The 25,926-nt window shown below is 40.6% G+C and overlaps 2 protein-coding genes across 8 annotated transcripts in view; one reads left to right on the plus strand and one right to left on the minus strand.

Annotated features, from left to right (window-relative positions):
* Positions 1-20,618, plus strand: part of pbx4 (pre-B-cell leukemia transcription factor 4) — a 31,780-nt gene extending 11,162 nt beyond the window's left edge. For 4 of the 6 annotated variants that reach the window (XM_077526588.1, XM_077526570.1, XM_077526580.1 and 1 more), the window contains 7 exons: positions 13,526-13,770; positions 14,984-15,174; positions 15,305-15,440; positions 15,504-15,660; positions 16,002-16,072; positions 18,266-18,352; positions 18,492-20,618. In XM_077526588.1, coding sequence (XP_077382714.1) covers positions 13,526-13,770; positions 14,984-15,174; positions 15,305-15,440; positions 15,504-15,660; positions 16,002-16,072; positions 18,266-18,352; positions 18,492-18,581 — 977 coding nt within the window. In that variant the 3' untranslated portion in view covers positions 18,582-20,618. The remainder of the gene's footprint in view (positions 1-13,525; positions 13,771-14,983; positions 15,175-15,304; positions 15,441-15,503; positions 15,661-16,001; positions 16,073-18,265; positions 18,353-18,491) is intronic. The other 2 variants (XM_077526608.1, XM_077526616.1) reach the window with 1 other exon arrangement.
* A 2,310-nt stretch (positions 20,619-22,928) lies between these two features.
* brd4 (bromodomain containing 4) overlaps positions 22,929-25,926 on the minus strand; it is a 37,275-nt gene continuing 34,277 nt past the window's right edge. For both annotated transcript variants that reach the window (XM_077526534.1, XM_077526525.1), the window contains exons 18-19: positions 25,247-25,532; positions 22,929-24,508 (exon numbers count right to left, since the gene is read on the minus strand). In XM_077526534.1, coding sequence (XP_077382660.1) covers positions 24,440-24,508; positions 25,247-25,532 — 355 coding nt within the window. In that variant the 3' untranslated portion in view covers positions 22,929-24,439. The remainder of the gene's footprint in view (positions 24,509-25,246; positions 25,533-25,926) is intronic.

Genomic DNA, 25,926 nt, shown 5'->3' on the forward strand with positions numbered 1-25,926 from the left:
GATAAAATGTTCTAAACAGGCTAAAAATGTGCAGTGTTTATGGACAGTAGCGCTCACCAACTTTGAAAACAATTATAATGGTATGGATGAGGTGAGTTTTATTATTTGCTGTAGAATAATCCCGTTGTTTGTAGAGAATTGAAAAATTTGAAATTCAAAAAGTAGTGCAGGCTTTGTGAGCAAAGAGTTTAATAATAGTGCTGGAACAGAGAGTATGGGTGGTGGTATGTCTGGTGAGCTACGATATAGGGTTGGTTCTTGCCAACGAGTGTTTAACTAAAAGGGGGTCTTTATAGGAAATTGCCTGGCCTGATTAAATTTTTAATCTCACGTATTAAGTCACACAGAAATGTCCACACCCCCATATATCTGATGTGTTGTTGTTGTTGTTGTTGTTGTTATTGTTATTGTTATTGTTTACACTGTCTGTTTAATCCAGGTAGATATTAGTGCGGTACTTTGTAGCTCTAGTGATGTTATGCAAATTAGTCCTTATCTAGCTAATTCTGCCACATGCCTGGGGCAACCCCCTCCTCTCAGTTAGCATTAGCAATCAGAGTATATTCATAGCCCCCCTTGTTGCATGCATCACAATACAGTACTACTTCAGCCACCAAATGGCCTCAATTACATGTTTATGGAATTGCAACATACTTGAAGTTGTAAAAACACAAAACAGGCTGTTAATTAACCTAGTTGTTTATTCACAACCGCCGTTGTCATTAGTGGCTTGTTTTGACTCGTGTAACTTTGAAGGAGTCAACTCTAGTAAGTTAAAGAAACCTTATCTTGCACTATTGGTAGTACTGCTTTATCGATCGAGACATGGTAGATATTTGCTGATGCAAAAAAAAAAAAAGCATCTAAGAGGTTACCCTGTAATTAGACTTTTAAAAAAAATTTTAAGCCCCACCTGACTTAGATGTTTGTGCTATTAATTTAATAGAACTGCGCACATGAAGCTTTGTGAATCACGGGCCTCATTAAAGCAGCTTAATTATTACAAGTTTTAAAGAGCCCAATTTAGAAAAGCCATAAAAGTTTATTGTTGTTCAGAACCTATGAGCTGTCATTATTGTATTTTTATTAAGCTTTATAGCAGCAGTAGCCCCGGATCCTCGCATGGACATATTCTCGTCTTTTTAATTATTTCTTGAAACCTCTCGATTTATATTAATGCAATGCAGTGGAGCAGGATTATCTCATTGCTTTTTGAGGAATCTCACTTGTGATACGTGGTGTCCTGTCACTCAGCCCCCCTAACCTCCCACCCCTCGCAGCAGAGAATGGAAAAAAAGATGGTGTGGGGCGGGGTGGGAGGGTTGTGCCGGAGTGATACAAGGAGATTGATGAGGCAGTAAGAGCAGGAGTAATTACTCGATGTCCATTTCCCAAGCCAGATTGGCAGACGGCTAATATCACACAGACCCCTGGCCCTGACAGACGCATCACCAACCCCACCCCCCAAAACCTCAACCGCCACCCCCAACTTAAACTAGGGAAGCAAGGCACCTCAACCTTCAGCCTAGGCCTAATGGTGTGTGGGCCAGCTGATTTTCCCCATGTGGCATTATTCCTACAGGAACTGGACGCCTGTTTATTGACAAGGCTGTCTGGGGTTGTAGGATGAGGACATCTCAGTGGAATATTTCAGTGCAATAATATGATTTTCTCAGGTTTTGTCACTCAGTTTTTAACATGACATGCTGCTCAATATCTATCTTACAGCACATAATAAATGTGCATCTGAATTTAAAACAAAAGAGTCTTTGTTTTGTATGAGTACTGTATTGATAATTGCTCATTTTGGGATAACCACTAATGGAAGGAACACTGTCCGACATTTAATGCACCCACACACTAAAGTCTTCCTCCATACACCGAGCCACATGACCGAAAGTGACTGAACTAGAGAATCACAAAAAAATGTCATTGCTGCAAACTAGGCAATTGGCCCTCACACATATAACCAATTTGTTGCAAGGGAAAAAGCCTCAGTAGTCTCATCAGGAAACAACATAGAGGCATCCCGTAATCTGTAGCTTTTTTTTTCTTTCTCAATGGAACCACAATCAACATGGTACAATTGTCAGGGAAGAAGCGTATTTCTTTAGCTGCTATAGATGTATTCCAATAATACAAAGAAGGGAAACAAGTGAGAATATGCTAGAATGTGGATATTCAAGAAGCTGTTGGTTTACTTCATTGACTGAACTAGGGTATTTCCGCACTGTGGTGCTACATTTACATGGGTTGCATGCAGTCAGTATTCGGGTTAAGGTCAAAATTTTGTTTTCTGAAATATTCTGAATACAGTAACCAGTATATACGTGAGTAGACAGTCACTCCTGTTTCCATGGTAATTATTATCGATTGGAATATCCCCATCTAAACCACGATGCGCGGACAGCGTCATGACGCAAGCAAACGTCATTACCACTTCTCACTTTCTACCATCAATAAAAGACAATATTTTATGTTGCCTATCGCACAAATAAAGTATTCTGTTTCCTCCTCGCTCTGAAGTGTGCTGCTGTGCTCTTTCTTCAGTTTTGCCATGTTTATCTCTGCTTGTGTGTTTGCAGCGCATAGGGCGTGAGACGCCACAAATACAAGTACATCCTATACTCAAACCAATTTTACTTTGAGACAATGTATTCCGGCTGCGTTTATATGACCAAATATTTGGGTTAGAAAAATTGAAACCCATCATCTTCTTCGGCTTTGTGCACATTTACGATGCCCTTTCAAAACTCGAACATTGCCAATATTCGGGTTCATGTTAAACAAGTCAGTCTAGTCTACACACTAAGCTTTTTCATCCACAGGCACATATCACTGGCATCAGGCAAAAAAAAAAAAAAGTTTGCTGAGCCATTAACATTATCAGCAAAGAGGGCAAGCTAATTTCAACTCTTTAGTATGGTCAATAAATAATTTGGAAAATAAAATAAAATAAAATAAAATAACAGACCAACATGGGGATTGATTTGTGGACAAATAGGAGATTGACCAAATTTTGGACATACGATGTTTCAGCTCAGTGCCAATTTATGAATATACTACTAGTTAAAATTAATTTGTTGTTTATTTCTTGATATAGCCAGTTGGATATTGTTTCTATCCAGAGATGTAATTTTTGGTGTGAAAATTTTAGCATTTTGGGGTAGTCTCTCTCCACGCTTCGCATTTTGATCCACAAGTTTTATGATATTATAAATATTAGGGATGCACGATATTTATCGGACCGATACAATATCGGCCGATATGGGAAAATATGACGCCATTTTTCATCGGCCCAATATGTATTTTAGCCGAAACAAATGTCCGATATATCTATTAAAGTCTGTACACTGTTTGCAACGTGAGGACCCTACAATACACCAAGTCGCGCTGCCTACGTCTCGTATAGACCATGTTGCGCTGATTACATCATCTATCACGCCTCTCGCTCTTGTAGACCGGCATCTCAAAAAAAAAAAAAAAAAAAACCCAAAAAAACGGCTTAACCGAAGCTTGCTCCACCCCACACTACTGTCTAGACTAGCACGTAGCAATCAACATGTCCTCCTCACCAGTGTGGTGGTTTTTCTCCATGGCAGAAGATCAAAACATTTTCAGCAAGGATTCGAAGAAGGGGAAAGAAGGCTTTTGCTCACCTGAAAATCCTTCATCATGGCAGAGCCGTTTTGAACGAACTTGAAGGAGGCACAGAGGCAGCAGCTAATTTTGCTAGGCTAATGGCGCTAAGCTAACAAGCCAGCAGCAACAAATCTAAAGGCGGAATGACAATTACCATCCAGACGACTTTTGGCAAGCACAGAGAAGAGAAAGCGTAGCAGAGGAGAGAAAGCGGAGCAGAGGCGTTTTGAATGAACTTGAATGAGGCACAGCTGTAGCAGCTAATGTTGCTAGGCTAACAGCGCTAAGTTATTTAAGCCAGCAAGGCAGCAACAACAAACCTAAAGCCATTAACGCCAAAGTTATGGCTTTCATAGCTAGCTAGACAAGCAGCTGTTTTTTTTGTTTTTGTTTTTGTTTTTTGTAGCTGACCCGTTTTTTTTTTTTTTTTTTTTTTTTTTTGTTAAAAACAAGTTAATAGCACATTTGGAGTTGCGTCTTCCGAAGTGGCCACAGCTTGATTGACAACAATGGACTAACACTACACTAACACTACACGTAAGTCTCACCGCAGTTCGTTGTGGGGTTTTCAAGGATGCGTATCATATGTTATTTTATGTTTAACTTTTATAGCCAAGCCAAGCAGTGAACTATTTAATGCCAGTTACTGTCGGCTGTAACCAAGCCACAACAAAACACGCGAATGTAAGTAGCTTGCTCATTTATTTATTATTTTCCAGTCTGTGTTTCCCTCACGGGACCACGGGAAACAACCACCCACGCACCCACAAGTGTTGCTACAATACCAATTTTGTCTATTTACTTGATTTAAATTTTTTTAAACTAAGGTTGACAAATGTCAATGCATATAATTTTACCAGACGTTCACCTACCTCATCCTTATGCACTATTGCACTTTGGGTTGAATAAATGCATTCCTATTGCATCATGCATACATACATGAATGTTTTGTTTTTCCAGATAAACCAGTTTTAGTTCTGTTTTAATTTAAAAACTAACTTTTTATTTAGTGTAATTATGTTAGCCATTTAGTATAGAAAATACACATTTGAAAGAGACACATTTGTTTGCTGTCATAATCAGAGCTACTAAAACATCAGTTTTTCCATTCCTGGATGAACAAATTGCAGATTATATGAAGGCTATATTAAATATAGAAAAACAAATGTATCGGTATCGGTATCTACCATACAACGCAGGAAATTATCGGTTATCGGTACTGCACACCCCTTAAGTCGAATTTGGCCATGTTGCTCAGTGTTTGGCGGGCCTAATTATTTAACCAGTCTTGGGGTACAACCAATGTCAAGTTGGAGATTAGAAGTGACACCTTACCGCAATACTGTCATTGAATAGTCAAATACATTTGTGTCCCGTTGTATTACTTTGGAGTCTCAATGACCAGGAAATGTTATGTGACCTGTCACTACTGGGCCAACACAATGAACTCCGACCTCTTCATCTCATCTGGTTTTATTCTCAGCATGTCCTGTTCCTCTCACATTGCTTTTAAAAGGCACTCCTGTAAAGCAAGGTCTCTTTAATCAAAGACATGTAAATATGTTCTCAGATGGATTGCACTAGGTTGGTGGCAGAGGGGTGGGAGAGTGTCAAATCCCAGCTCTTAATCCTGACTAATTAAGGATTAATTATAATTGATGGGAGCCTTCCACCCCTCTGCAATTGTTCACATCGCTATCCCAGACTGTTTTACACCACGTCATAAATGCAAGGATTGACAGTGATACAGTGGTTATAGTAGGTACTGTAAACCTACTTTTACACAAAGTTTACTGAAGTCTTCTGTTTAAAACAAATCAAAACAAAAACATCCCAGTCTTTACGCCACTCTGCTTGCGTACGTTTCACCAAACAAAGCAGGTGTAAATTTTTCGCCAATGTGTTAATTTTGTAGGGACGTTTTTACACCTGCATTAATTCATTTAACACCTTGGTGCAGTTGTTTTTTGTGTGCAGGTGTGTACCATAGCAACTACCCCCCCCCCCCCCCCCCCCACCCCTTTTTTTTTTTCCAACAGAGCTGGATCCAATCCACTTAAGAATTAAATCTGGCTTGGTTGATTTGTGGCATCTGTAAATTAAAATGTAACTCTGTAAGGATATGTGCATTAGTTTTTCATCCGTATTTTTCAACAAATGAGCCTGCACTTAAATAACCTCTTGTGAAACCACGGGGGCAGTGGTATTTTGACCAACCATAAACACAATTAGCCCAGTGGCTTTATTCCTCAGAGGTATATCAACCGGTGTAGGGTAAGCATGTCGCCTCAGCTCTGTGACACCATCTGACTGTGTCATAATGCTTGTTCACGTGTTATAAATGAGGACCGCTCGTCTGATCTATCGCTTAATTGCGGCATCATTTGCATAACAGTGCAAATTAACGACCTCTCAAATGAGCGTTCATTTTTCACAAAGTCTTTAGGAGCTCCTTAAGAGTCTGCGCTAATGAGCACAGGAGGCAGCTGGCCTGATGAGAGTCGACTGGGGGCCGAGCCGAGCCGTGCCGTTGCCTCTTTGCTTTTACGTGTTCTTCTTCATCGTCCTCTTCCTCTTGTGACATTTCACAAAGCCGTGCTTTTTCATCTTTCCCCGTACACAGCGGCACTGGACTTGATATTACACTGGAGACCACCTCTTGTGATGCTCATTCCTTTATTGTGGATTAATCACATTGTGAAGCAACGGAGGCAAATGGAGTGCACTACTTGGCTCCAACCAGAAGATGCGCTGTTGATTTCAGTCTCAACTGGTGTGCAATCTACACAAGAACATGACGTCACAAGAACTATGGGAAATTGATCTAGATACACTGACCACCACAATGGAACACTGCACATATTTAAAAAGTCTACACACCCATGTTCAAATGGCACATTTTTATGATATTTATAATTTTTATATATATATATATATATATATATATATATATATATATATATACTATATATATATATATATATATATATATATGTATATGTATATATATATATATGTATATATATATATGTATATGTATACATGTATATGTATACATGTATACATATATCAAATGTATTATGGGTGTCAAAATTATTGCGTTATTATTGCGTTATCTCGCTAACTTTAGTGCCTTTAACGGCACTAAATTTTATAACGTTCGATTAACGACCGCTTCCTTATTTGGAGTGTGGATGGTTGTTCGTCTCTGTCTGCCCTGCGATTGGCTGGCAACCAGTACCCCACCTACTGCCCAAAGCCAGCTGAGATAGGCTCCAGCACCCCCCACGACACTTGTGAGGAATAAGCGGACAAGGAAATGGATGGATGGAAAAAAAGAAAAACTTGGTGTCATTTTTAATTATAAAAAACCCAGCACTTTACTGCTTAAATGCCTTTAAGCGCATGTTTATTAAACAGCTTTTGTGATTTGGTTTTTAGATCTTAGAAAATAGACAACTTAAAATTAAAATTAAAATTCTGACAGTGCCTGGTGCTCCCAGGCTCAGTATTATGTCTTATAAAGTTAAATGAAAACAAATGCCTTATTAAAATTTACTACAGTAAATACGTTTCCAAAAAAATAAATATAACTGAAATGTTCATCTTTCACATATCTTTGTTTTAAAGTTCTAAAACAAAAGGTTTATCAAGCTGCAGCTACTGGCCAGCTGAGAAATAAATGTCACCTGCAGTCTTCTCCTTTGCTTTTTGTGTGTTCCTTCATTCTTATGTGCCCCATATGCAGTTGCAGTCTTCACCATACTGATTTTCTGTGGTAGAAAGAAGTGAAACAGCCATGACTGACTTTCACTTGGAGTGCTCTGCCGTCAGCTTCTGTACCAACTATAATGTGGCTTACACACACAGACACATACAGGAATGCACATGCACTTGCTCACTGCTTTCTTTTTATCAGTATTTCCGAACTGTTAGCCTGCACGCTAACTCACAAATACTTGCTAATTCGTGGGCTAACCGTTAGTCCGCACACTACTCCCAAATAACTGTTAATCCGTGGGCTAGTCGTTTCCGCGCGCTAACTCCCAAATAGCCCCTAATTCGCAAACAATCAGATGGTGCTGTGGGCGGGCCAATGCTGCTGGGAGTCAACAGCCACTGACTCAGAGCAGACGGAGGAGAAGAGTGCCCGTCGGAGCAAAAATAACAATTTTTAATTTATCGGCCATTAAAACAAACCAAACAAAGGCCAATGCTGATATTAATAAAATGCTGAATATTGGCGCCGATTAACGGCCGGGCTGATTATCGGTCTATCCCTAAGAAATAAGCAACTGAAATGATGTGCAGTGTTGTGTTTGCACCAGATCTGATTGTTTTCATCAGACTGTTAATCATTTCCCTGCACATTTGGGAGCTTGTGAGCTAAGATGAGGTGGAATGAATTATGAACTGTGAAAATAGCAATCAGCGTTAAGCACAGAGCCTTCAGTTTTTTGCAAGAAAGTAAAAAAAAAAAAAAAAGTCTGGAAAAGCTTACAAGAACATCTGAAATTTATTTGGGGATAATCAGAGACACTTTAAATGGTGGCAGGTGTGTGTTGACTCATTTAAGATGAGTTTGAACGTCATTGGTCATATCTGAACAGCCATATCCCAGTTATGTGGGTGTGCACACTTGTGCAACCACATTATTTCACATTATTGTTAGCTACCCTAAAATTCAATTGGGTTGAACAGGTCATAAGTCACATTAATGGTGGAAAAATGTTTTGAGTTGGTTTATCTTGGCCTACTCTCATTTTTGAATCACAAAAAGCTGGCATTTAAATAAGGTGTGCAAACTTTTTATATCCACCGTATTAAAGGAATGCACATTATGAAAACTATTAAATATAACCATTAATTGGTTTCATTAATCACAGAAATAGTGTCAAATGTGTATTCCTAGCTGACAAAATATATGTGAAAACAGTAACACGTTTGTTTGTTTGGTTTTGTAGATTGACAGCTTCGTAAAGGAGGCAATATGCTTAATGGGATATTAACATCTTAGAGTTAGGCTATTCTGATGATAATAAACTTAACAACTTCAGCCCTCCCCCTGCTTACACTTAAAATAATTGTATGCCCTTTGTCATTGCATCCTCTTTCACTTAATGGCACAACAAACATAAGCACGTTTTTATGGGGGAAATCCTTATGATTACATTTAAAGTGGGGAAAATCCTTGCGATTTAAATATAAAGAAGATGCAATGAAAAAATTTTTTTGTGTTGTCTTTTATGGAGTCCAGTCTAGAATAAGTATCTGGTTATGTTATTCCAGAGAAATAAATTCTGTCAAACATGGACTCTAATGGCTTATCACCTAAGTTAGCTGTTAGAATGTAAATATTGTGACTTCATTTAAATTCAGCTGTTTGTTGGTGTTAAAATTGCATTCTGCTCTCCCATGTTTGACATAACACAAAATATGCATATTAATGATTAAGACATAGCAAAGCCTCCATTACCTGACAACACTAATTGATCTATCCCTCATTAGTGTTTAGTGCTCTCATGTGTGTGCGTGTGTGAGACCGTGTTTGTGTATGACCGTTCAAGTGATGGGGGGGGGGGGTTGGGGGGTGAGGGGGGGGGGGTGAGGGGGAGGGGTGGCCTATGTGTCGTCATCACCCTGGTGTCCAATTCTCTCCCTTTTAGTTAATTAAGTGCTGATTAATGATGTGCTGGGGCTGAAGTGAAGCCCAAGGTGTGAGTTGTCCAATTCCACACCTTAATCAGACCACATCAAGTGTACTATGTATGTACTGTGTATCTAGATATACACATGTGTGTGTGTTTATAGCGAAGTGGAGGCCTGCGTGCAACAGGACTCCGGCGAGCTCCCCAAACAGATGCTGATTAGTGTGAGCTGCTTAAAGTAGCAATGAACATATGGATTGTGCTCATTAAGTTGACTGTACTGCAAAAAGACACCTTATTCAATAAAAAAAAAGAAAGGGGGGGGGGGGGGTATGTAACGTTGCTTTAATGTTGACATGACAACATTTTCATTTACTTAAATCCTATTAAGGAAACATCTCATTTGTAATGCAGGCTCTTTAGTGTTGATGTCAGACAGTGTCCTCGTCACCAAAGCCCCTCCTTTCTTTTAACCTTGCTACAACTAGCATGACAATACCCTTATTTTTTAAATGATAAATTATTATGAACATCTTTTATACAGAAGTTGCACTTGTACCCGCCAGGTATAGCATTTTTTTCCTTTTAAGGTAAATTTGCACATTCTTTTACTGTACATCATTTTTTATTATTGTAGAAAGATTTCTGTGTCCCAGTTCTCTTTATCTGTGTAATGAAAGGATAACTGATGTATTCACACTCCCATCTTTTCTCCCTCTCTGGCATGCCTCGACTCTGGATTCTTTATATTTTTGTAACCGCTCGGTGTCTCTTCTCCGACACACACACACGCAGACGCACATCTTCTCCTGTGACTCCTTTTTGCAATTCTCCTTGGCTCTCCTTCCACCCTCCCCTCTCTCCTCACCTTTTTTTTTCCCTCTTCCTCCCCTTCCCCTATCCTTCTCTCCCGCTCCCTTGCTCTCTCCCAGTGAAAGGCTGAGAATACCCAAGGGAGCTGATGCAATTAAAATGCTAATCCTGTCTGTCTACAGAGAGAGGGAGAGGGGGGGCTGACAGCATGAGGGATTGCGGCTCACATGGAGAACTCGACTGAAATGGAGAACAGAGGGGGGGAGAGAGAGAAGGGGTGGGGGTGCGCTGAAAGGGAGAGGGGGAGGGGATGTGTGTTGGGGGGGAGACAGAGTGAAAAAGGGGATGCTAGCGAGGGGAAAGACAGACAAGGATAAAGCTTGTGCTGTGAGCTGAGCAATGATATACTGACTGCGTTTAAGTCTTATCTGCGCCTCGGTGTGGACGGCATTACGGTTAATGTACATCACGCCACAGTATTGCTTCGGCTCTTCACCCTTACTTACAGCCACGCTCCACGCAGCCCGCTTGTTGTGTCTGCACAGCTCAACGGCTTCCACACCGGCAACAGCGCAGAAATGAGAATGATTATGTATGCAGCCAAAGCCCAGCTGGATACCCTGAATATTTCATAGTATATGTTGCTCGCTCCATCTCCCGGTGCCACAGCGAGGGTGGGAACATGTGCAAAGTACTGTAGGCCCTCTCTCGTCTTATCAGAGTAAGACGAATTTAAGTAGCGCCGCTTCTCATTAACTCAACCGTCGTGCATGCACTTTCAAGAGCCGGGTGAGCAAAACCGCTTTTCCCGGCCCCCTTTTGATGTGACTTCACGGCATTTGTGGTGGCTTTGACAAAATGTGCAAGCGAGGCGACAAGTAATGCATAAAAGCAACAACAAAACAAGTAGGAGACCAAAAGGATGGAATACTGTTTCTGTGTAATCAAATAAACTTAAAAGTATATGCGCAATCCTGACTCATTACAGCATCTGCTGTAATACTACAAGACCACTAGACTGTGCTTGAGCGCAATTGTGGGTAATCACGGCTTAATTGGAGTAATTAGGGGAATGTAGGGGCATTAGGCTACAGCTGGGGGCCATAACGAGGTGGGGAGGGGCAAAAGGGGAGGGGGTGAGGTGGTGAGAAGCTTTCGGAGTTCTACAGTTGTCCTCTGTACTGTACATCAGCTCTATTTATCTCTGAATGGACAGTAAAAAAAAAAAAAAAAAAAAGCCCCCCCCTGACCCCTGACGGACATTACACATGGCCTGCGGCAGTCCGGCCTAATTTTTATGTCTTTGCACACAACTGGCGCATCTATGAAACCTCAAACAAAAGGTGTCCATTACACCAGTACAATAGGTCCAATAACGTCACTTTCTGTGTTGAATTAGCTTCACGTTATCTGGCTAAGTAGTGGAAAGCCTGCTGGTGAATGACTGCGAGGGAGGAAAAAGTGGAGGGAAAATGATGGGCGAATCAGGGTCATTAGTTCAGGCGGCAGGGTCTGCTGCATTCCTGAGCCCTAAGATGGGGGAGCAGCAGAGCAGGAATGCGCCTTGGAAAGAGAAGAGACCGAAGCAGAGGGAAAGAAACAGGCAAGAAGGAACAAGAAAAGAAAAAAAGGGAGGGAGGTAGTTGGATGCTTTGCTACAAATGGTGGAACACTCATTTATCAAACGAAGGTTAGAGGAAAAAAATAAACTCATCTGCTCATGCTGTGGCATCTGGAATGCTTGAGCCAACTTTTTTTTTCTTTTCCACATTTGTTAGCACAACACCACACACGCAGCTAACCTGTTTTTCTGTCCGCTCTCCATGGTGAAACGTCCACACAATGACTCACAAGTCAACACACTTGTACTAAAGTCGCACTAAGCAGAGACGCTCCCAACAACTGAGTTTGTGCACTCCGTAACCTTTGACAGTGAGCTTGGATTTACTAGCGTAATCTGCAAGGGCCCAGTTTCCGGCAAGATTAGTTTTATCTTCTATATTTTGTGTGTGTGTGTAAAAAAGAAATGTGTATTTTGGGGAGTTTTGACTTCATTTTTAGATGCGCCAATGGCAAACTACACTGAACATTTGCTTGATGAGCTCATTGGGAATATTGTTTGACTTTAATCTAATTGTCGGACTTGCCTTCATTGAATAAAACAGTCAATTTCACTTACACATTATTGCCCTCAAAAATGACCAAATAAACTAGCAGGCAATGTTTCCATGTTAATGTTATAGTTTTCACAGAGATACACTTTCAAAGAAGTGCACTTCTTCCCTTTACTGCTCGTGAAAGATTTAAAAGAGAGTCGAATGTTTGAGGTGGCGAAGTAAAAGATAGTTGTCTGCGCCAGAAAGTTTCCACTAACAGAGTGTTATCTGGAGGTTTGTGTATGTGTGAAAGAGAGAGATGAGTGCGGGGCTGCGGGCTGACAGAGGTCCTGGTATAATACAGTGGTGGAGAGCAGCGACTGATAACTATACTTATGGCCACTGGGGCTCATAGTGACAGCACATGCACTCCCATTACTGGTCCCATGCCTCATGCCCTTATCTCTGGCAGCCTGCCACCGAGGGACCACACTGCCCTCTGCTGTGCATCCTGAGCACAAGTTGGGCTTCATTGGCAATTCAGAGGGGGAGTGAATCTGCCTGGGTTGACAGAGCCTTACCTCTTTGAATTTAAGGGGACGGGTGGATTCATTTTCCAATGCACTCCCAAGGAAAAAAAAAAGTACTATGTACAGCTGTTCCCAAAATGTTCTCCTACAACAGTGACATCATCAAAACATCAGCACACTGTAGTGATCAGTGTTCGATCAATAATCTCTCTGTTTTGAAAATAAAGTTAAACTAGTAGAGGGTTGCCCAACTCTGGTCCTCGTGGGCCCCAATCCTGCATATATATATATATATATATATATATTTTTTTTTTGACGTTTTCCCCTCCTCCAACACACTTGATTCAAATGATCAGATCATCAGCAATCTCTTCTCAACCCTGATAACAATTCCTGCTCATTTTATTTAACAACATTCGCCTGTGCAATTCTTGAAAAATTCTACACAACTATTATATACTGTAGCGACCCTGCAGTTGTGTTAGGTGAATTGGTGTTAAAAGTTCCGACCGTCTGCGAGGCCATGAAGGTTACTGATGTGAGTGGATGAGCGAGTAAGTGAGGCAAAAGTCTGCATAGCAGGTGGATAAAAAAAAATACAATGACATCTTTGATTAATTGACATCAACTTAGCTTCTACTACAAAAAAATCTGAAGTAGTTCAACCCTGTTACTGTCAAAAAGAGATGGACTACACCAAATCACGTACAAATTCAGGTTACATCGCCACCATGACAATGGAACAGCGTCATAAACCAAGTACCGAAATGTTCTCCTCTCCCTTTTTTCCATCCAGTTCTGAGTATACGAGGCGTGCAGGAGGAAGACCCCCCAGATCCGCAGATCATGCGTCTGGACAACATGTTGCTGGCAGAGGGCGTGTCCGGCCCGGAGAAAGGCGGCGGTTCGGCTGCGGCGGCCGCAGCTGCGGCGGCGGCGGGCGGCTCGCCCACGGACAGCAGCATCGAACACTCGGACTACAGAGCCAAACTGGCCCAGATTCGCCAGATATACCACTCGGAGCTGGAGAAGTATGAACAGGTGTGCTCCTCAGGATACTCGAAATTCATTTTGAAATCTCTTCATCACATTTATGCCGTGTTTCCACCAAGCCTTTGCAAGAGTGGGATTTGGAACAATAAATCCTGATTGGCTTGTGTTTTCCATAGTTAGGGGATGTAGGCGGGATGGTCATAACTGCATCAGCTATACCTAATAGTGACAAAATAGGATATGCCAACAATAAATTGAGAATCTATTAACGAATGTTAGGTCAGACCTTCCTGTGTGGCGTTTTACATGCTATTCGAATGCTTGTGGTGTTTTCTTTAGTCCGTCTTCCTTCCACATTCCAAAAATGATGTACAGTGCTCAGCATAAATGAGTACACCCTTCAAAAAAATGTCAAGATTTTATTCAATATCTCAATGAACATAAGAACAATTTCCAAAATTATAGCAAAATGGTGTATGTAGAATATGCGCTTAACTCACAACATGAAAGTCAGGTCGTAATAGAATGCATAGATGACAGAATCTTCAGTTTAGTCATAATAACTAATGCAAAAAAATAATACATCCCACAACAAAAATGACGACATCTAGTATTTATTTATTTATTTATTTATTTTTAAATCATCTAGTATTTTCTATGAACTTATGACTGTTATAGATAGCAACTTGTCTGCTAGGCCTGGAATTAACAAGTTGTCGTCATTCTTTTTCTTGGGGTCTATTTATTTGTGCAAAATGTACTTATTTATAAAACTACTTTTTGTGGGTACTAATTAACAAATCTTGTTTGCGATCAATGGCCCACATTTTTGGGAGTATTTTGTAGTACGTATAGTATCACATAGAAAATCTGCATTCTTACAGGGAACTAAAGGTGTTCTTACAAACCTGTTGGGGTGAATTCATTTAAGCTGAGCACTGTCTGACGATGATGACTAGAGATGCTAACGCGACCAATTCAGTTAATGAAGACAAGTGCTATAGAAACGTTTGGAGGAATGCCCCAATGTGTCCCAACATTTTCTTCTTCTACAGTATGTATGTAGTGTGCGAAAGTTCTTTGCCGAACTTCCTCATGACGAGCAGATTATCCAGTCCGAAAGAGTTAGAGAGGCGAGACGCTCCCTTCATATCCAGCAACTCTTTCGTAGCACCTGACAGCTTCTCTGCTTTGTCTTTCTTGATCTCAGCAGTAGCTTTCAAGACTCGTCTCCTCTCTCGCTCTCTCGCTCTCTCCGCAGGCGTGCAGCGAGTTCACCAACCATGTAATGAACCTGCTGAGAGAGCAGTCTCGAACACGGCCCATCTCGCCCAAGGAGATCGAGCGCATGGTGGCCATCATCCACCGCAAGTTCAGCTCCATCCAGATGCAGCTCAAGCAGAGCACCTGCGAGGCCGTCATGATCCTGCGCTCGCGCTTCCTGGACGCCAGGTTTGTGCGCCTGTTTGATCGGCGCCCGCCCGCCCGCGTGCGTCTGACTGCCGGCTGAACTCGTCAGCCCTTTTGCACGCCAGCTGGCATTCCGAGAATGTTGCTGATCGTTTCCTCTCCCCCGCGTCAGACGCAAGAGGCGCAACTTCAACAAGCAAGCGACAGAGGTGCTCAACGAGTATTTCTACTCGCACTTGTCCAACCCTTACCCTAGTGAGGAGGCTAAGGAGGAGCTGGCCAAAAAGTGTGGGATCACCGTGTCTCAGGTAAGACCGGGTTCTGATGTGTTCATGCTACTTGGGCCGTCTTCACCGTCCGTCCGTCTTCAGGTCTCAAATTGGTTCGGCAACAAGAGAATACGTTACAAGAAGAACATCGGCAAGTTCCAGGAGGAAGCCAACCTGTACGCAGTCAAGACGGCCGTGGACGCCGCCAACGTGTCGGCGCAAGCCAGCCAGGCCAACTCACCGGCGACGCCCAACTCAGGTAACACAGCTGTGTTCTCCACATCTCGCTGACGGGTCATCCCAGACGGACTTTGGACCCTGGTTTTCACACTTTTAAAACCAAAAAACCGCCACAATGTTTTTTAAGAAATTGGTGAGGAAAAAATGAAGCGTCATTAGCAGTCGTCACTCGTTTTCTGCCACCTGGAAATAGATTGCCACCTCTTATTCATCCCTTCCCAAAGTGTCCAAATGCTAAACGATATTTTAGCACTGCTTGCAGCCCGGCGGTGACCTATTTGAGCCCAAAATAACAAGTGTGGCGTCTTCTTCATCTCTTGCCTGTGGGGTCACCGGGGTGATGCGGTTTGTCTCACGCAGGCGACAGCTACGTTGGGCTGCGATTGCTCAACGGGGAGGGCATCGGCATCGCACCCTCTCTCCAGCCGCAGGTACGCACTGAGGACGGCTGCCGGGCTCCCGGGATAGTATTCCTATAGAGTAGCTCCTTGTGACCCCCGACCTCTCCCTTCCCCCCCGGTCCCACTCATCCCAAGGAAGTCCGTACAAAGGAGCAGCAGGGAGTTGGTAGAATAATTGCAATCTCCAATCCTTTAGTTGTGTGAGCGTGTCCCCCTCCTCAAGTGCTGAACCTTTTGTCAGCTTCAGGTGCTGACAGACGCGACACACTTCCCGCCTTCATTCATCCCTCTGCTTGTCATCACCATACACACTTGAAAAGAAAAAGTATGTGAGCAGAAAATGTCATCGGATCGTCATCAGTCGCAAGACGGACACAAAACAGTCCGCTCATTCTGCGCCACAGGTGCCATTTCCACCTTGCAACTTGTACGATTGCCATGCAGGGTAAACTCCTTTTTTCAAAATCCACATCATGGAAGACATGTTAATCCTCCAGCACAGGCATAAAATCTGTATTAATAATATCTTTTTTTATTTAGACCTTGTAGCCATTTCTGTACCACCACGTCATGGCCATTATTTGAGTGATGGTCTGTTAAATAAATGTTAAAAATGTACCAGTAATGTTTTGCTACTCATAAAATGTCTTTTTTGAAACCATCAATAGACAGCATGTAATTTACGCTTTTACTTCATTTTTATGCTCATTAGCCATGAAATAAGAATTCCATGTCATCGGTGTCATTGTTTTTACAGACAATAGATCGTCTTCAAAATTTGAAATAAAACCGATAGTCTTTGATTAGTCCACAAAACAAAAATATTGTTCAGAATTAATTTCATGCATTTCACTCACTCCCCCCCCCCCTTTTTTTTATTGTATTTTATTAAACAAGATGACCCTGTGACCGAACTGTCTCTTTATATGATCTGTTGGTTTTAGCATTCATCAGACATGAGACACTTTTGTTAAATCTGGATATGAAAGTTAGCATGATGAAGATGGTAATGACACAAACCAAAATAATAATCACAAATTAGGATTTATTAATAATCTTACTGGAGATTGCAAGTATATTAATATGCTTCAAAAACTGAATACTGAACATTCAATACGTGAACAACATGAAATATGAAATATTCAAAAATTTGAGAAACATTTCATTCTCTTAACAGCAAAGAACAATTTACCTTTTAAGTCTTCAAAAAGTCAAACAGGTGTCGAGCATATACCAAATATTTTGTAATGTGGTCAAGAACAAGCAAATGACAACTCTTCTACAAGTACTTGGGATCGAATTCACTCTTTTATTCAATGTATTGAAACTACAATATTGCATAATCTGTACATAATTTTGTGAGTATGTTGAAGAAGAACCACCCCTTCACAATAAGATGTGACGGGGTGGTAAATTTCACCCTAAAATGACAATTGTTCTTCATGTGGTCAAGTTTCTGAATTAAGAGTTAAAAGTGTCAATTTTTTTATTTAAAAATAAAATAAAATAAAAAGTTGTCCCTATAAATATTGCATGATGGGGTGGATGGGTTGAGCTTGATGGACCTCAATCTAAGTGATAAACGGAGGGATGCACACAAATAATTTAATTGTGACTAAAAATGACATTAGTATTTTCAATAAATTTCTGCTCATGAGAGTGATTAAAAATAGTATGTCACTCTAAAAACATTTACTCACATATCATGTTAACAACAACATGGAAATTAAAACCTTTCAGCTTTAGCAGCACACGTAGGCACATTTGTTGTGCCTTAAACACTTTATGAAACGTTGCGCACTCAAAGGCATTCGTCTGGGAGAATGACTCACTCACATGGGAAAAGTCGAAGCGATCAGGTTTTAATCAGACTCGTTGTGACTCGGATGACGTTTTCTGACCATTTCGTGTCAAAGATTGCAAAACTTTTCCTTGCAAGTGTGTGTTCCCCAGCGCAAACAGAAGACAGCTCGTCCAAGTGAGCTTTTGTGTTCCGCGCGTCTCAAGCCGCCATTTTGCCGCCCTTTCTTTCCTTCCATGGAAAGAAAGGCAAAAGCGCTTGTCATGTTAGTTGTGATCGAGACCAACCAGAACATTCTGTGGTCAACAAGACGGGCAGCGACAAGATTGTGGACACTCACTTGGCGATGTTGTCGTCTGGTTGGAAGGAAATTGTTTTGTGTCGTCGTGACTGACTGCTGTGTATGTGTGTTGTGTTGACAGGTGGATACCCTGCACCGTGCTACACACCTGACGGGCGGCTATGAGGAGCTGTCGGGTAGCGGCCTCTACACCCCTCATCGCCTGGATGTCAGTAACGCATTTACTTTCACAAGCACTTGATCAAAACAAAACAAAAAAACATTTGAATGTGAAAAGAAAACAGGCAGCTAAAATGAGCAAGATGAGATGTAGGTTGTATTTGAATCAGATTTGTTTGTTGTGGCAGGCTAACAGCTGGCAGGACCCAACCAACCCCCCCTCCGTCACCTCCCCTCCCGGACCTCCCGGCAGCGTCCACTCCGACACCTCCAATTAATCCGAGTGGCTTCCACCTTCACGCCGTCACGCCATTTCCATTCGGGCGGAGCGGGTGGGGCTTCGCCCTCTACCACCCGCCATCTTGGACTCAACGGGATCATGTCATGAACACTGTGCTGGAACACAGGACAGCAACGCAACCCTGGACTTCCTCCTCCCCCTCGCTCGCACCTGTGTCATGATGTCCACACATGTATATGCTCGTTATCTACACACACACACACGCACACACACACACACGCTGTCACCTGTGGCTTCGTTTGGTCGATTGGTCGCCCCAGCTGGCTCTTACCAAAGCGCCGCCGCCCGGCTCGTCGTCAGCATCACCACGTTGCGCTGTTAGCATCCTTGTTATGAGCGCGGCTAAGCAGTTAGCAGACCAAGAAGAAAAAAAGTGGATGGAACTAATCGCCCCTTTTTTGGCTCCTTTTTCTGTCCGCTAGTTTCTTCGATTGTTGGCCATATTGTGTGTGCGCGCATTTTTTTTTCTTTGTTTTTGTTTTTTTAAATAAGAATGCACCAGCCACCACCAAAAATCCACACATGCTGCCAATAAGGCATGGGACAGTGCGAGGGAGGAGGGGGCTCGTGACGGCAAGGGCGACCATCCGCAATCTAGCAAAACTTGTCTTCCATGCATGTTAGGACTCGTTCTAGCCACCTGTTCTCGTCCACATTCAGCCCGGCCCCCCTCTCACTTTTTTTTTTTAACTTGGGTTTTAATTCCGAAAAATGGAGGAAAAAGTAATAAAAGGGTATAAATATTACAGTCAGACCAAAAAAAACAAAAACAAAAGAAAGGATGGTCACGTGATGCCAGGTTAGTTGTCGTTATGGTGACGCACACGGTGACCTTCTGTTGTACCAAAACCAAAAATACCAGTCAGTAACCATGATGATGATGATGATGCCACCCACTATTTTTGTGTCTTGTATTTTGTTTTTGACGAGGGAGAGGGGGAGGTGCAAACTTTTTTTTTTCTTCAATGTTTACAAATATAGACTTACCTGTTTTTTCTTTTGTTTGTTTGTTTGTTTTTTATAAAGTAAACCACTGTTCTCTGGAACGATTTTTTTTTTTTTTCAAACACAACTTTTAATTGTCAATCTTCTTCTGAAGACTGAAATGTCCTTAAAGGGGAAAAAATGTCCGATGTGATGTCCCAACATGTAATTACTTCTGTTACTTCTCCAAACACCAAAATGTCATCAAGCCCCTCCCTCTCTCCTGCCTGCCCTGCCCTCTCCCCTCTTTTTCTATCTGTGTAATGGATGTCACTGTACAGTTTGTGTAATGTTTCACCATTTCTTTTATACACTTGATGCTCTGTTCAAATGCTACTTTTTATTTGGCCTTTCTTTCCCCTCCATGACACCTCTCACATCCACACACGACTATATAACCCTGTATCAACTTTATTTTATTTTTTTTATATATATTATTATTGTTATTATTTAGGCTTTTTGTTACATAACCAGGTGAAAATGTGGGGTTTACTGCTTGGGACATTTGCTGCTGTGGAAAATGATGGTTCCTGTGAAGCTTCCATGAAAGTGATTTAAAAAAACAAAAACCCTCCACAGTATCAAATGTCTCCTCCCAAAAACCCATTTGATCATTATTCTTTTTTGTTTGTTTGTTACCTTAGTATATTTGTATCGCCTCTCTTTCCCTTGTATTTACCCCTCTCTCTACCTCTGTCTTTCCATCTCCGTTGTGTATATAAATATAACCCCCCAAATCCCTCCAAACCCACCGCTGTTTTCAGACCTACGCGTCTGTCTGAACTCCTTTTATACCTCAACTTTAGAATTGTTCTAGAAAGAAAGAGTTAAAAACAAAGGAAGAATGACAAATTGTAGTGTTCTTACTAGAAACTTAATAAAAAAAAAACAATTTAGTGTGATTTTTCCCCTCCCCCCCCCTTCTTCCAGTATTTGATTTAAGATTTTAGGAGTGTTTCATTTTATAAGTTGTCACAAAATGCTCTTGTGATAGTCAAATGTAATACAAAATAAACATTTAAAAAAGAGAGAGCGATTGCACCAGCTTCTGAATCATGTCAGTCTTATAACAGTCTTCAACTTTATGGTATTGAAAAAACAACCTGTTATAACACTTAAAAATTATGTGGAGATATTAACATTTGTTAAACATGCTCCTTCTGAACTTTGAACCTGTTGGCAAAAAAAAATAAAAAATACATCCATTGTCATTTATAGTAGATATACAGTATGAATATTTTATGTAAAATAATAATAATAATAATAAAATGAGTATGATGATATAATTGGTGCATAATTCTACAACTTTAATGATAAATTCAAAACGACGGCAGGTAGCGCTGTGGTAAGAAGCATTCGTATTTTGTTTGTTTGTAAACCAGGAAGTGATCAAAGTGTTGCATTCAAACGAAACGTAACTGAGGAAATCGGTGCTGGTGGAGTGAAAAATCAGGGTTAAATCATTCCCGTTGAAAATTGACCAGTAATCACCAGTAACGTAACAGCGTGGCCTCCAAGGATTTATAGTAGACTTCCTGTGACAAACACTTGCGATTATTTTCAACCACAGACAAGATAAAACTCCACCCGATATTTCTGCTCTTCTCAACAGTACAGTAGTTTTATATGGAGGACCAAAACTGCCAACATACAAAATAAATAAATGACGAAATAAATAGATAAATACATTACTAAATAAATGACTAAATAATTCTATAAATAAATGACTAAATAACCAGATAAATGACTAGATAAATAAATTACTAAAAGGGAAAATAAAAACGGATTTATTTCCATATATATATATATATATATATATATACACACACACACACATATAATTTTCGAATTATATTTTTTTATATTCATTTTTAGTTTCACTTTTAGTCATTTATTTATTTAAAATTTTGGCAGTTTTGGTCCTCCATAGGTTTTACATCTGTTGCTTTCAAGTCTACCAGTTCGGGCATATTCCCAGTTTCGAAAATGACACGGAAACGCCTCACAGCCCTTGAACTCAACGTTCAAGATGGCCGCCCCTCCTCATCAAGTCAACAGTTTGTCTTACACTTCCCCAACTGGGACACATTTAGCAACAAAAATATTGTCAAAATACGTTGATAAAACTTATTACCTAATTTGCTTGGTGTGAGCGAACATGGAACATGTAATGTTTTAAATAAAGATCGCAATCGAACGAGAAGCTCGCGTATGACAATACCTTTGAATAAAGTCAGTAAGTCATAGCTAGCTCAGCTGTATTGTTGTTATTGATTGAAATACTACTACTAATAATAATAAATTTAAAACGAAGACAGATGTTTTCCATTTTCTATCTTGTTTTTCCCATCCCCGAATTTTACAGCTTCGAAATTGTGGCACCACTAGTTTTTCCCTCTAGTGGTACGCGAAAGACTCACTGCCAAAGTGACACCTGCATTTAATATGCAACATCTGTTTGTTTTTAAACATTGCAATGGGTTTTCTCGCTTCTATTTTTCCCATTTTATTTTACAAATAACAGTCTTGATTGAATGTCGCCCTCGACCTCATGCAACCCTGTTATGCATATGATCAAAAATAGACATTATCTTCTACTCAGGAGAGAAAGCCAATATTTGTCCAGATTTGCAACCCAGTTGCTGTGATTATTGTCGGGGTTGCACTACATTAACAGGGTTGTGATAAAAAAAGAAAAAAGAAAAAAAATGCATTGATCTGTAAACTGAGCTAATCAAGACTTTGATAGTTTATTGCCGATTATTGATGAATATGTAGCCGGAAATTAGATGGTTTATTTTTTTTCAAGAACTTTCCAAACGCCCTCCAATTCTGGAATGACCCTAAATTACAGTTTAAGTGAACAACCATTTAAGTGCATTTCCATTTTCCATATTGAAGTGTAACCTCCATAATGATTACTGGCTCATCGAGGGTAAATACAAGTCAGATTTGTGTTTATTTATTTATTGTTTTCTATAAAAGAGATGCGTTTATTCAATGATCAGAACAGATTGAACCAAGAGATCTCGATAGACCACTCACATAATAGCAAACAATAAATTGAGGACATTGTGAACAACTCACTCTCCAATCCCACCCACCCCTCCCAAAAAAAGCTGAATGCATGTAACAAAATAAAATACCTGAATAAAGTAAACTCTTGGGCTGAGTCAGCACATTCTTCAAACAACACATGGCACGACAGTTTTTGTGACAGAAAAGCCAACGAGCTCAGCTGTTTATCTTTTCAAAGTCAGATGGGATATATTCTTTTACCGTGGACTTCATGGGAACAAATAAAACTGTGACGTAAGCACAAAATAATAATAAAAAAAAGTTCTCCTGAAGTACCGTTTATTCTCTTCAATAAAACACAAATATCTTAAAAAAACAAACACACAATCACGCAGCCATTCGAATGTATGCAAACTCACACAAGCAGAATCCAAAACCAAATGTGTTAATGCTGAGACCAAAACGAGTGTTTGTTTCGAAGTCCAGCTAAAACTACATTTAAAATCCCCAATGTCGGGTCAAATATAAAACATCCATTTTTTTGTCTTCCACATTTATACACAAACTCATTCAAAAACAAACAAAACAAAAATAACGGCATTCACCCCCCCCCTCAGATATTACACTCTTGCTCCGCTCCTCTGAGTGTAACCTAAACCAAAAGGAGAATTGTATAATAATAATAATAATAATAATAATAATGAGAGAAAAACAAACACCAGGAGAGACGACATTGTCCCAAAGAAGTCACGGCCACCATCAAGAACTAAAAATGGACTCCTATTTGTTTTTTTCTTTTGTTTTTCTTTTAACTTGGAAAATGGAGAATGTGTCAGACTGAAGAAGCCAGTAAGTAGTGTGAATGCCGATATGGAGTATAACGATAGCGGTGCAAGCTTTTTGTTCTGTAGTGAAATTATTATCGGAATAATTATATCATAGCTGAAGCTCCGGAACATTAACATTAACCATCCTTTCAAAATATGACTTCAACCGTCTGTTAATTAAATACTTGCTGGAACTATAATAATGCATATATTTGTTTTTATTTAAACTAGCTACCTATGACATGACATAGCATAAAAGGTTGTTTGGCATAGATGTGTGTGTGTGTGTGTTTTTGTGTGTATGCACTTGTGTGGAGTGCGACGGTAAAGGAAAATTGAAATAAAAGCTCCTGAATAAAGTTATTGTAGTATAAGAATATACTTCTTTACAGTAGATACTAAGAGGGTGACTGCTCCTACATGTCGTAGTTGTTTGTATTAAATCATTTAAGTCATTTTTCAACACGGATGTGTGTGTGCAGGCCACAGAACCTCATGGTCTTAAAGAGAGATGTGTAAGGCAAAGTGTACCTTCTCTATTGAGAAATAGACTTAATTTACAGTGTGGAAGAACCCACCCCCCACCCCCTCCCTCCCCCAAAGAACATTTCATGTGTTCACATACAACAAACAAACGTAAAAAAAAAAAAAGAAAAAAAAAGAAAAAGGGGAGCACTTCTTGTTCTGCACTTCAGTTCCGTGAGCAAACGTGCTCCAGTCTTGTGTCAGTAAATAATCAGAGCTTCGAGTTCAAATAATTATTGTCGTTATGCCCCCCTCCCGCAAGATGGAGGAGACAAAAAGGCAAAAGAGTGCCGACATGGCGTCCACCTCCCAAGAGGTGATGATGATGATGTGGCGTTCTCTAAGTCGTCCTTCTAAAAAAAAAAAAAAAAAAACCCCAGCTGCTTTTCCCTCTTTTTGTGTACGTGTGATGGGGAGGGGGGCTTTTTTTTTTTGCAGCAGTTAGTTTCGACTCTTCCTCCTCCTCATCTTTGTCGCCTCCTCAGAAGATGTTCTCCTCAAAGATCGCCATTAAGTCACTTTGGAAATTCATGTCAATTGTTGCTGCCATCTGACAAGACAAAAACAACATTTGATTATTGTGGACAGAATCATAGTTCAATTACAGTCATATGACAAGAACGCAGCAAAGCCACAAGAACAAAGTAACTTTATGACAAGAAATCAAGAACCCAGACAAGGCGAGTTTTAATATTGCAAGAAAAAACGCTTGTCCTCAATCATTAGAATAAAGTCCTGCTACAAAGACAAAAATAGTAGTAACGTTTCAAGAATACGATCATACGAGAAATTTTTTTTACAACTTACAAGATTAAAGTCCTCACATGTCAACTAAAATAGTAAGCCTACAGAAATGGTCATATTTTGAGAAAAACATTCTTTGGTTACCAGAATGAAGTTGTAATAGTAGAAATAAAAACAGCAAAGCTACTAGTACAAAGTCTTACTACCAGAAACGTGTGAAATTATGAAAATGAAATGGTAAAATTCCATGAAAATAAAGAATATTGTGGTAGCGGTGTGAGAAGAAATAAGTCGTATTACAATTTTTGTAACAATTAAAAACAATAAAGTCAAAATATTTTACGACCAAAGGTAGTAAACATTTCTAAAATTGGAGAAAAATGTTGAAAAAGTATACGTTGTGATATGACAAAATGGTAGTGACATTTAGAGAAAAACTAAAGTTGAGTAAATAGTCACAATTTTATGAGCGAAAAAAGACGTCTTGCATGCAAAATTGTACATAATGCAAAGAGAATGTTTGTGTTTTGGTTTTTCCTCTCACCGCTTCCCGCCGCCTCCTCTCCTGTTCTCGTCTGCGCGCCAGCTCCCTCTGCTGGTCGAGCGGGCTCTGTACGGCGGCGGGCTGAGGAGGCGTGGGGGGCTGCGGGGGCGGGGCCGGCTGCTGCTGTGGCTGCTGCTGCTGCGGCGGGGGCGTTCGGATCACAGCTGGCTGAGCTTCGGGCTGCTGTGGGGGCACTTGGATGTGCTGCTGCTGCTCCAGACGCCGGCGCGGTTCCTCGTGCACCCTCCTGCTCGTCGTCTCCAGCACGTCGTCGTCGTCCCGACCTCTGGAAAATTAACCGGCCACATTTCACGCTTAGAGAAATGTTTACGTTTGTGTTACTCGTCATTGTTTGTTGCTAAAGTTAAGTAGCAGTTGTTTGAAAGTTTCTCATCGCTGCAATGTCAATGCTAACTTCCATGAGCCTATTGTGTTTCACATTATGAGCTAGCTTTAAGCTAGCTGACTTTCACAAGACAAAATGCTGTTTGATCATTTTGGTGTTAGAATATATGATTTGCAAACATCTTTAAAGTGCCGGTTTTATTGTAACTACGTTAATATGTAATGCCTTCAGTCCCAAACTGGCAATCATGAATGAAAGCCGTCTAAACATCTGGCCTTCAAAAGCTATAATGATGTCACTGTCATGGTATCGAGTCAAAGAACAAAGAAGACAA

Source organism: Festucalex cinctus, chromosome 1 (assembly GCF_051991245.1).
Source record: "Festucalex cinctus isolate MCC-2025b chromosome 1, RoL_Fcin_1.0, whole genome shotgun sequence".
Classification (NCBI taxonomy): Eukaryota; Metazoa; Chordata; class Actinopteri; order Syngnathiformes; family Syngnathidae; genus Festucalex; species Festucalex cinctus.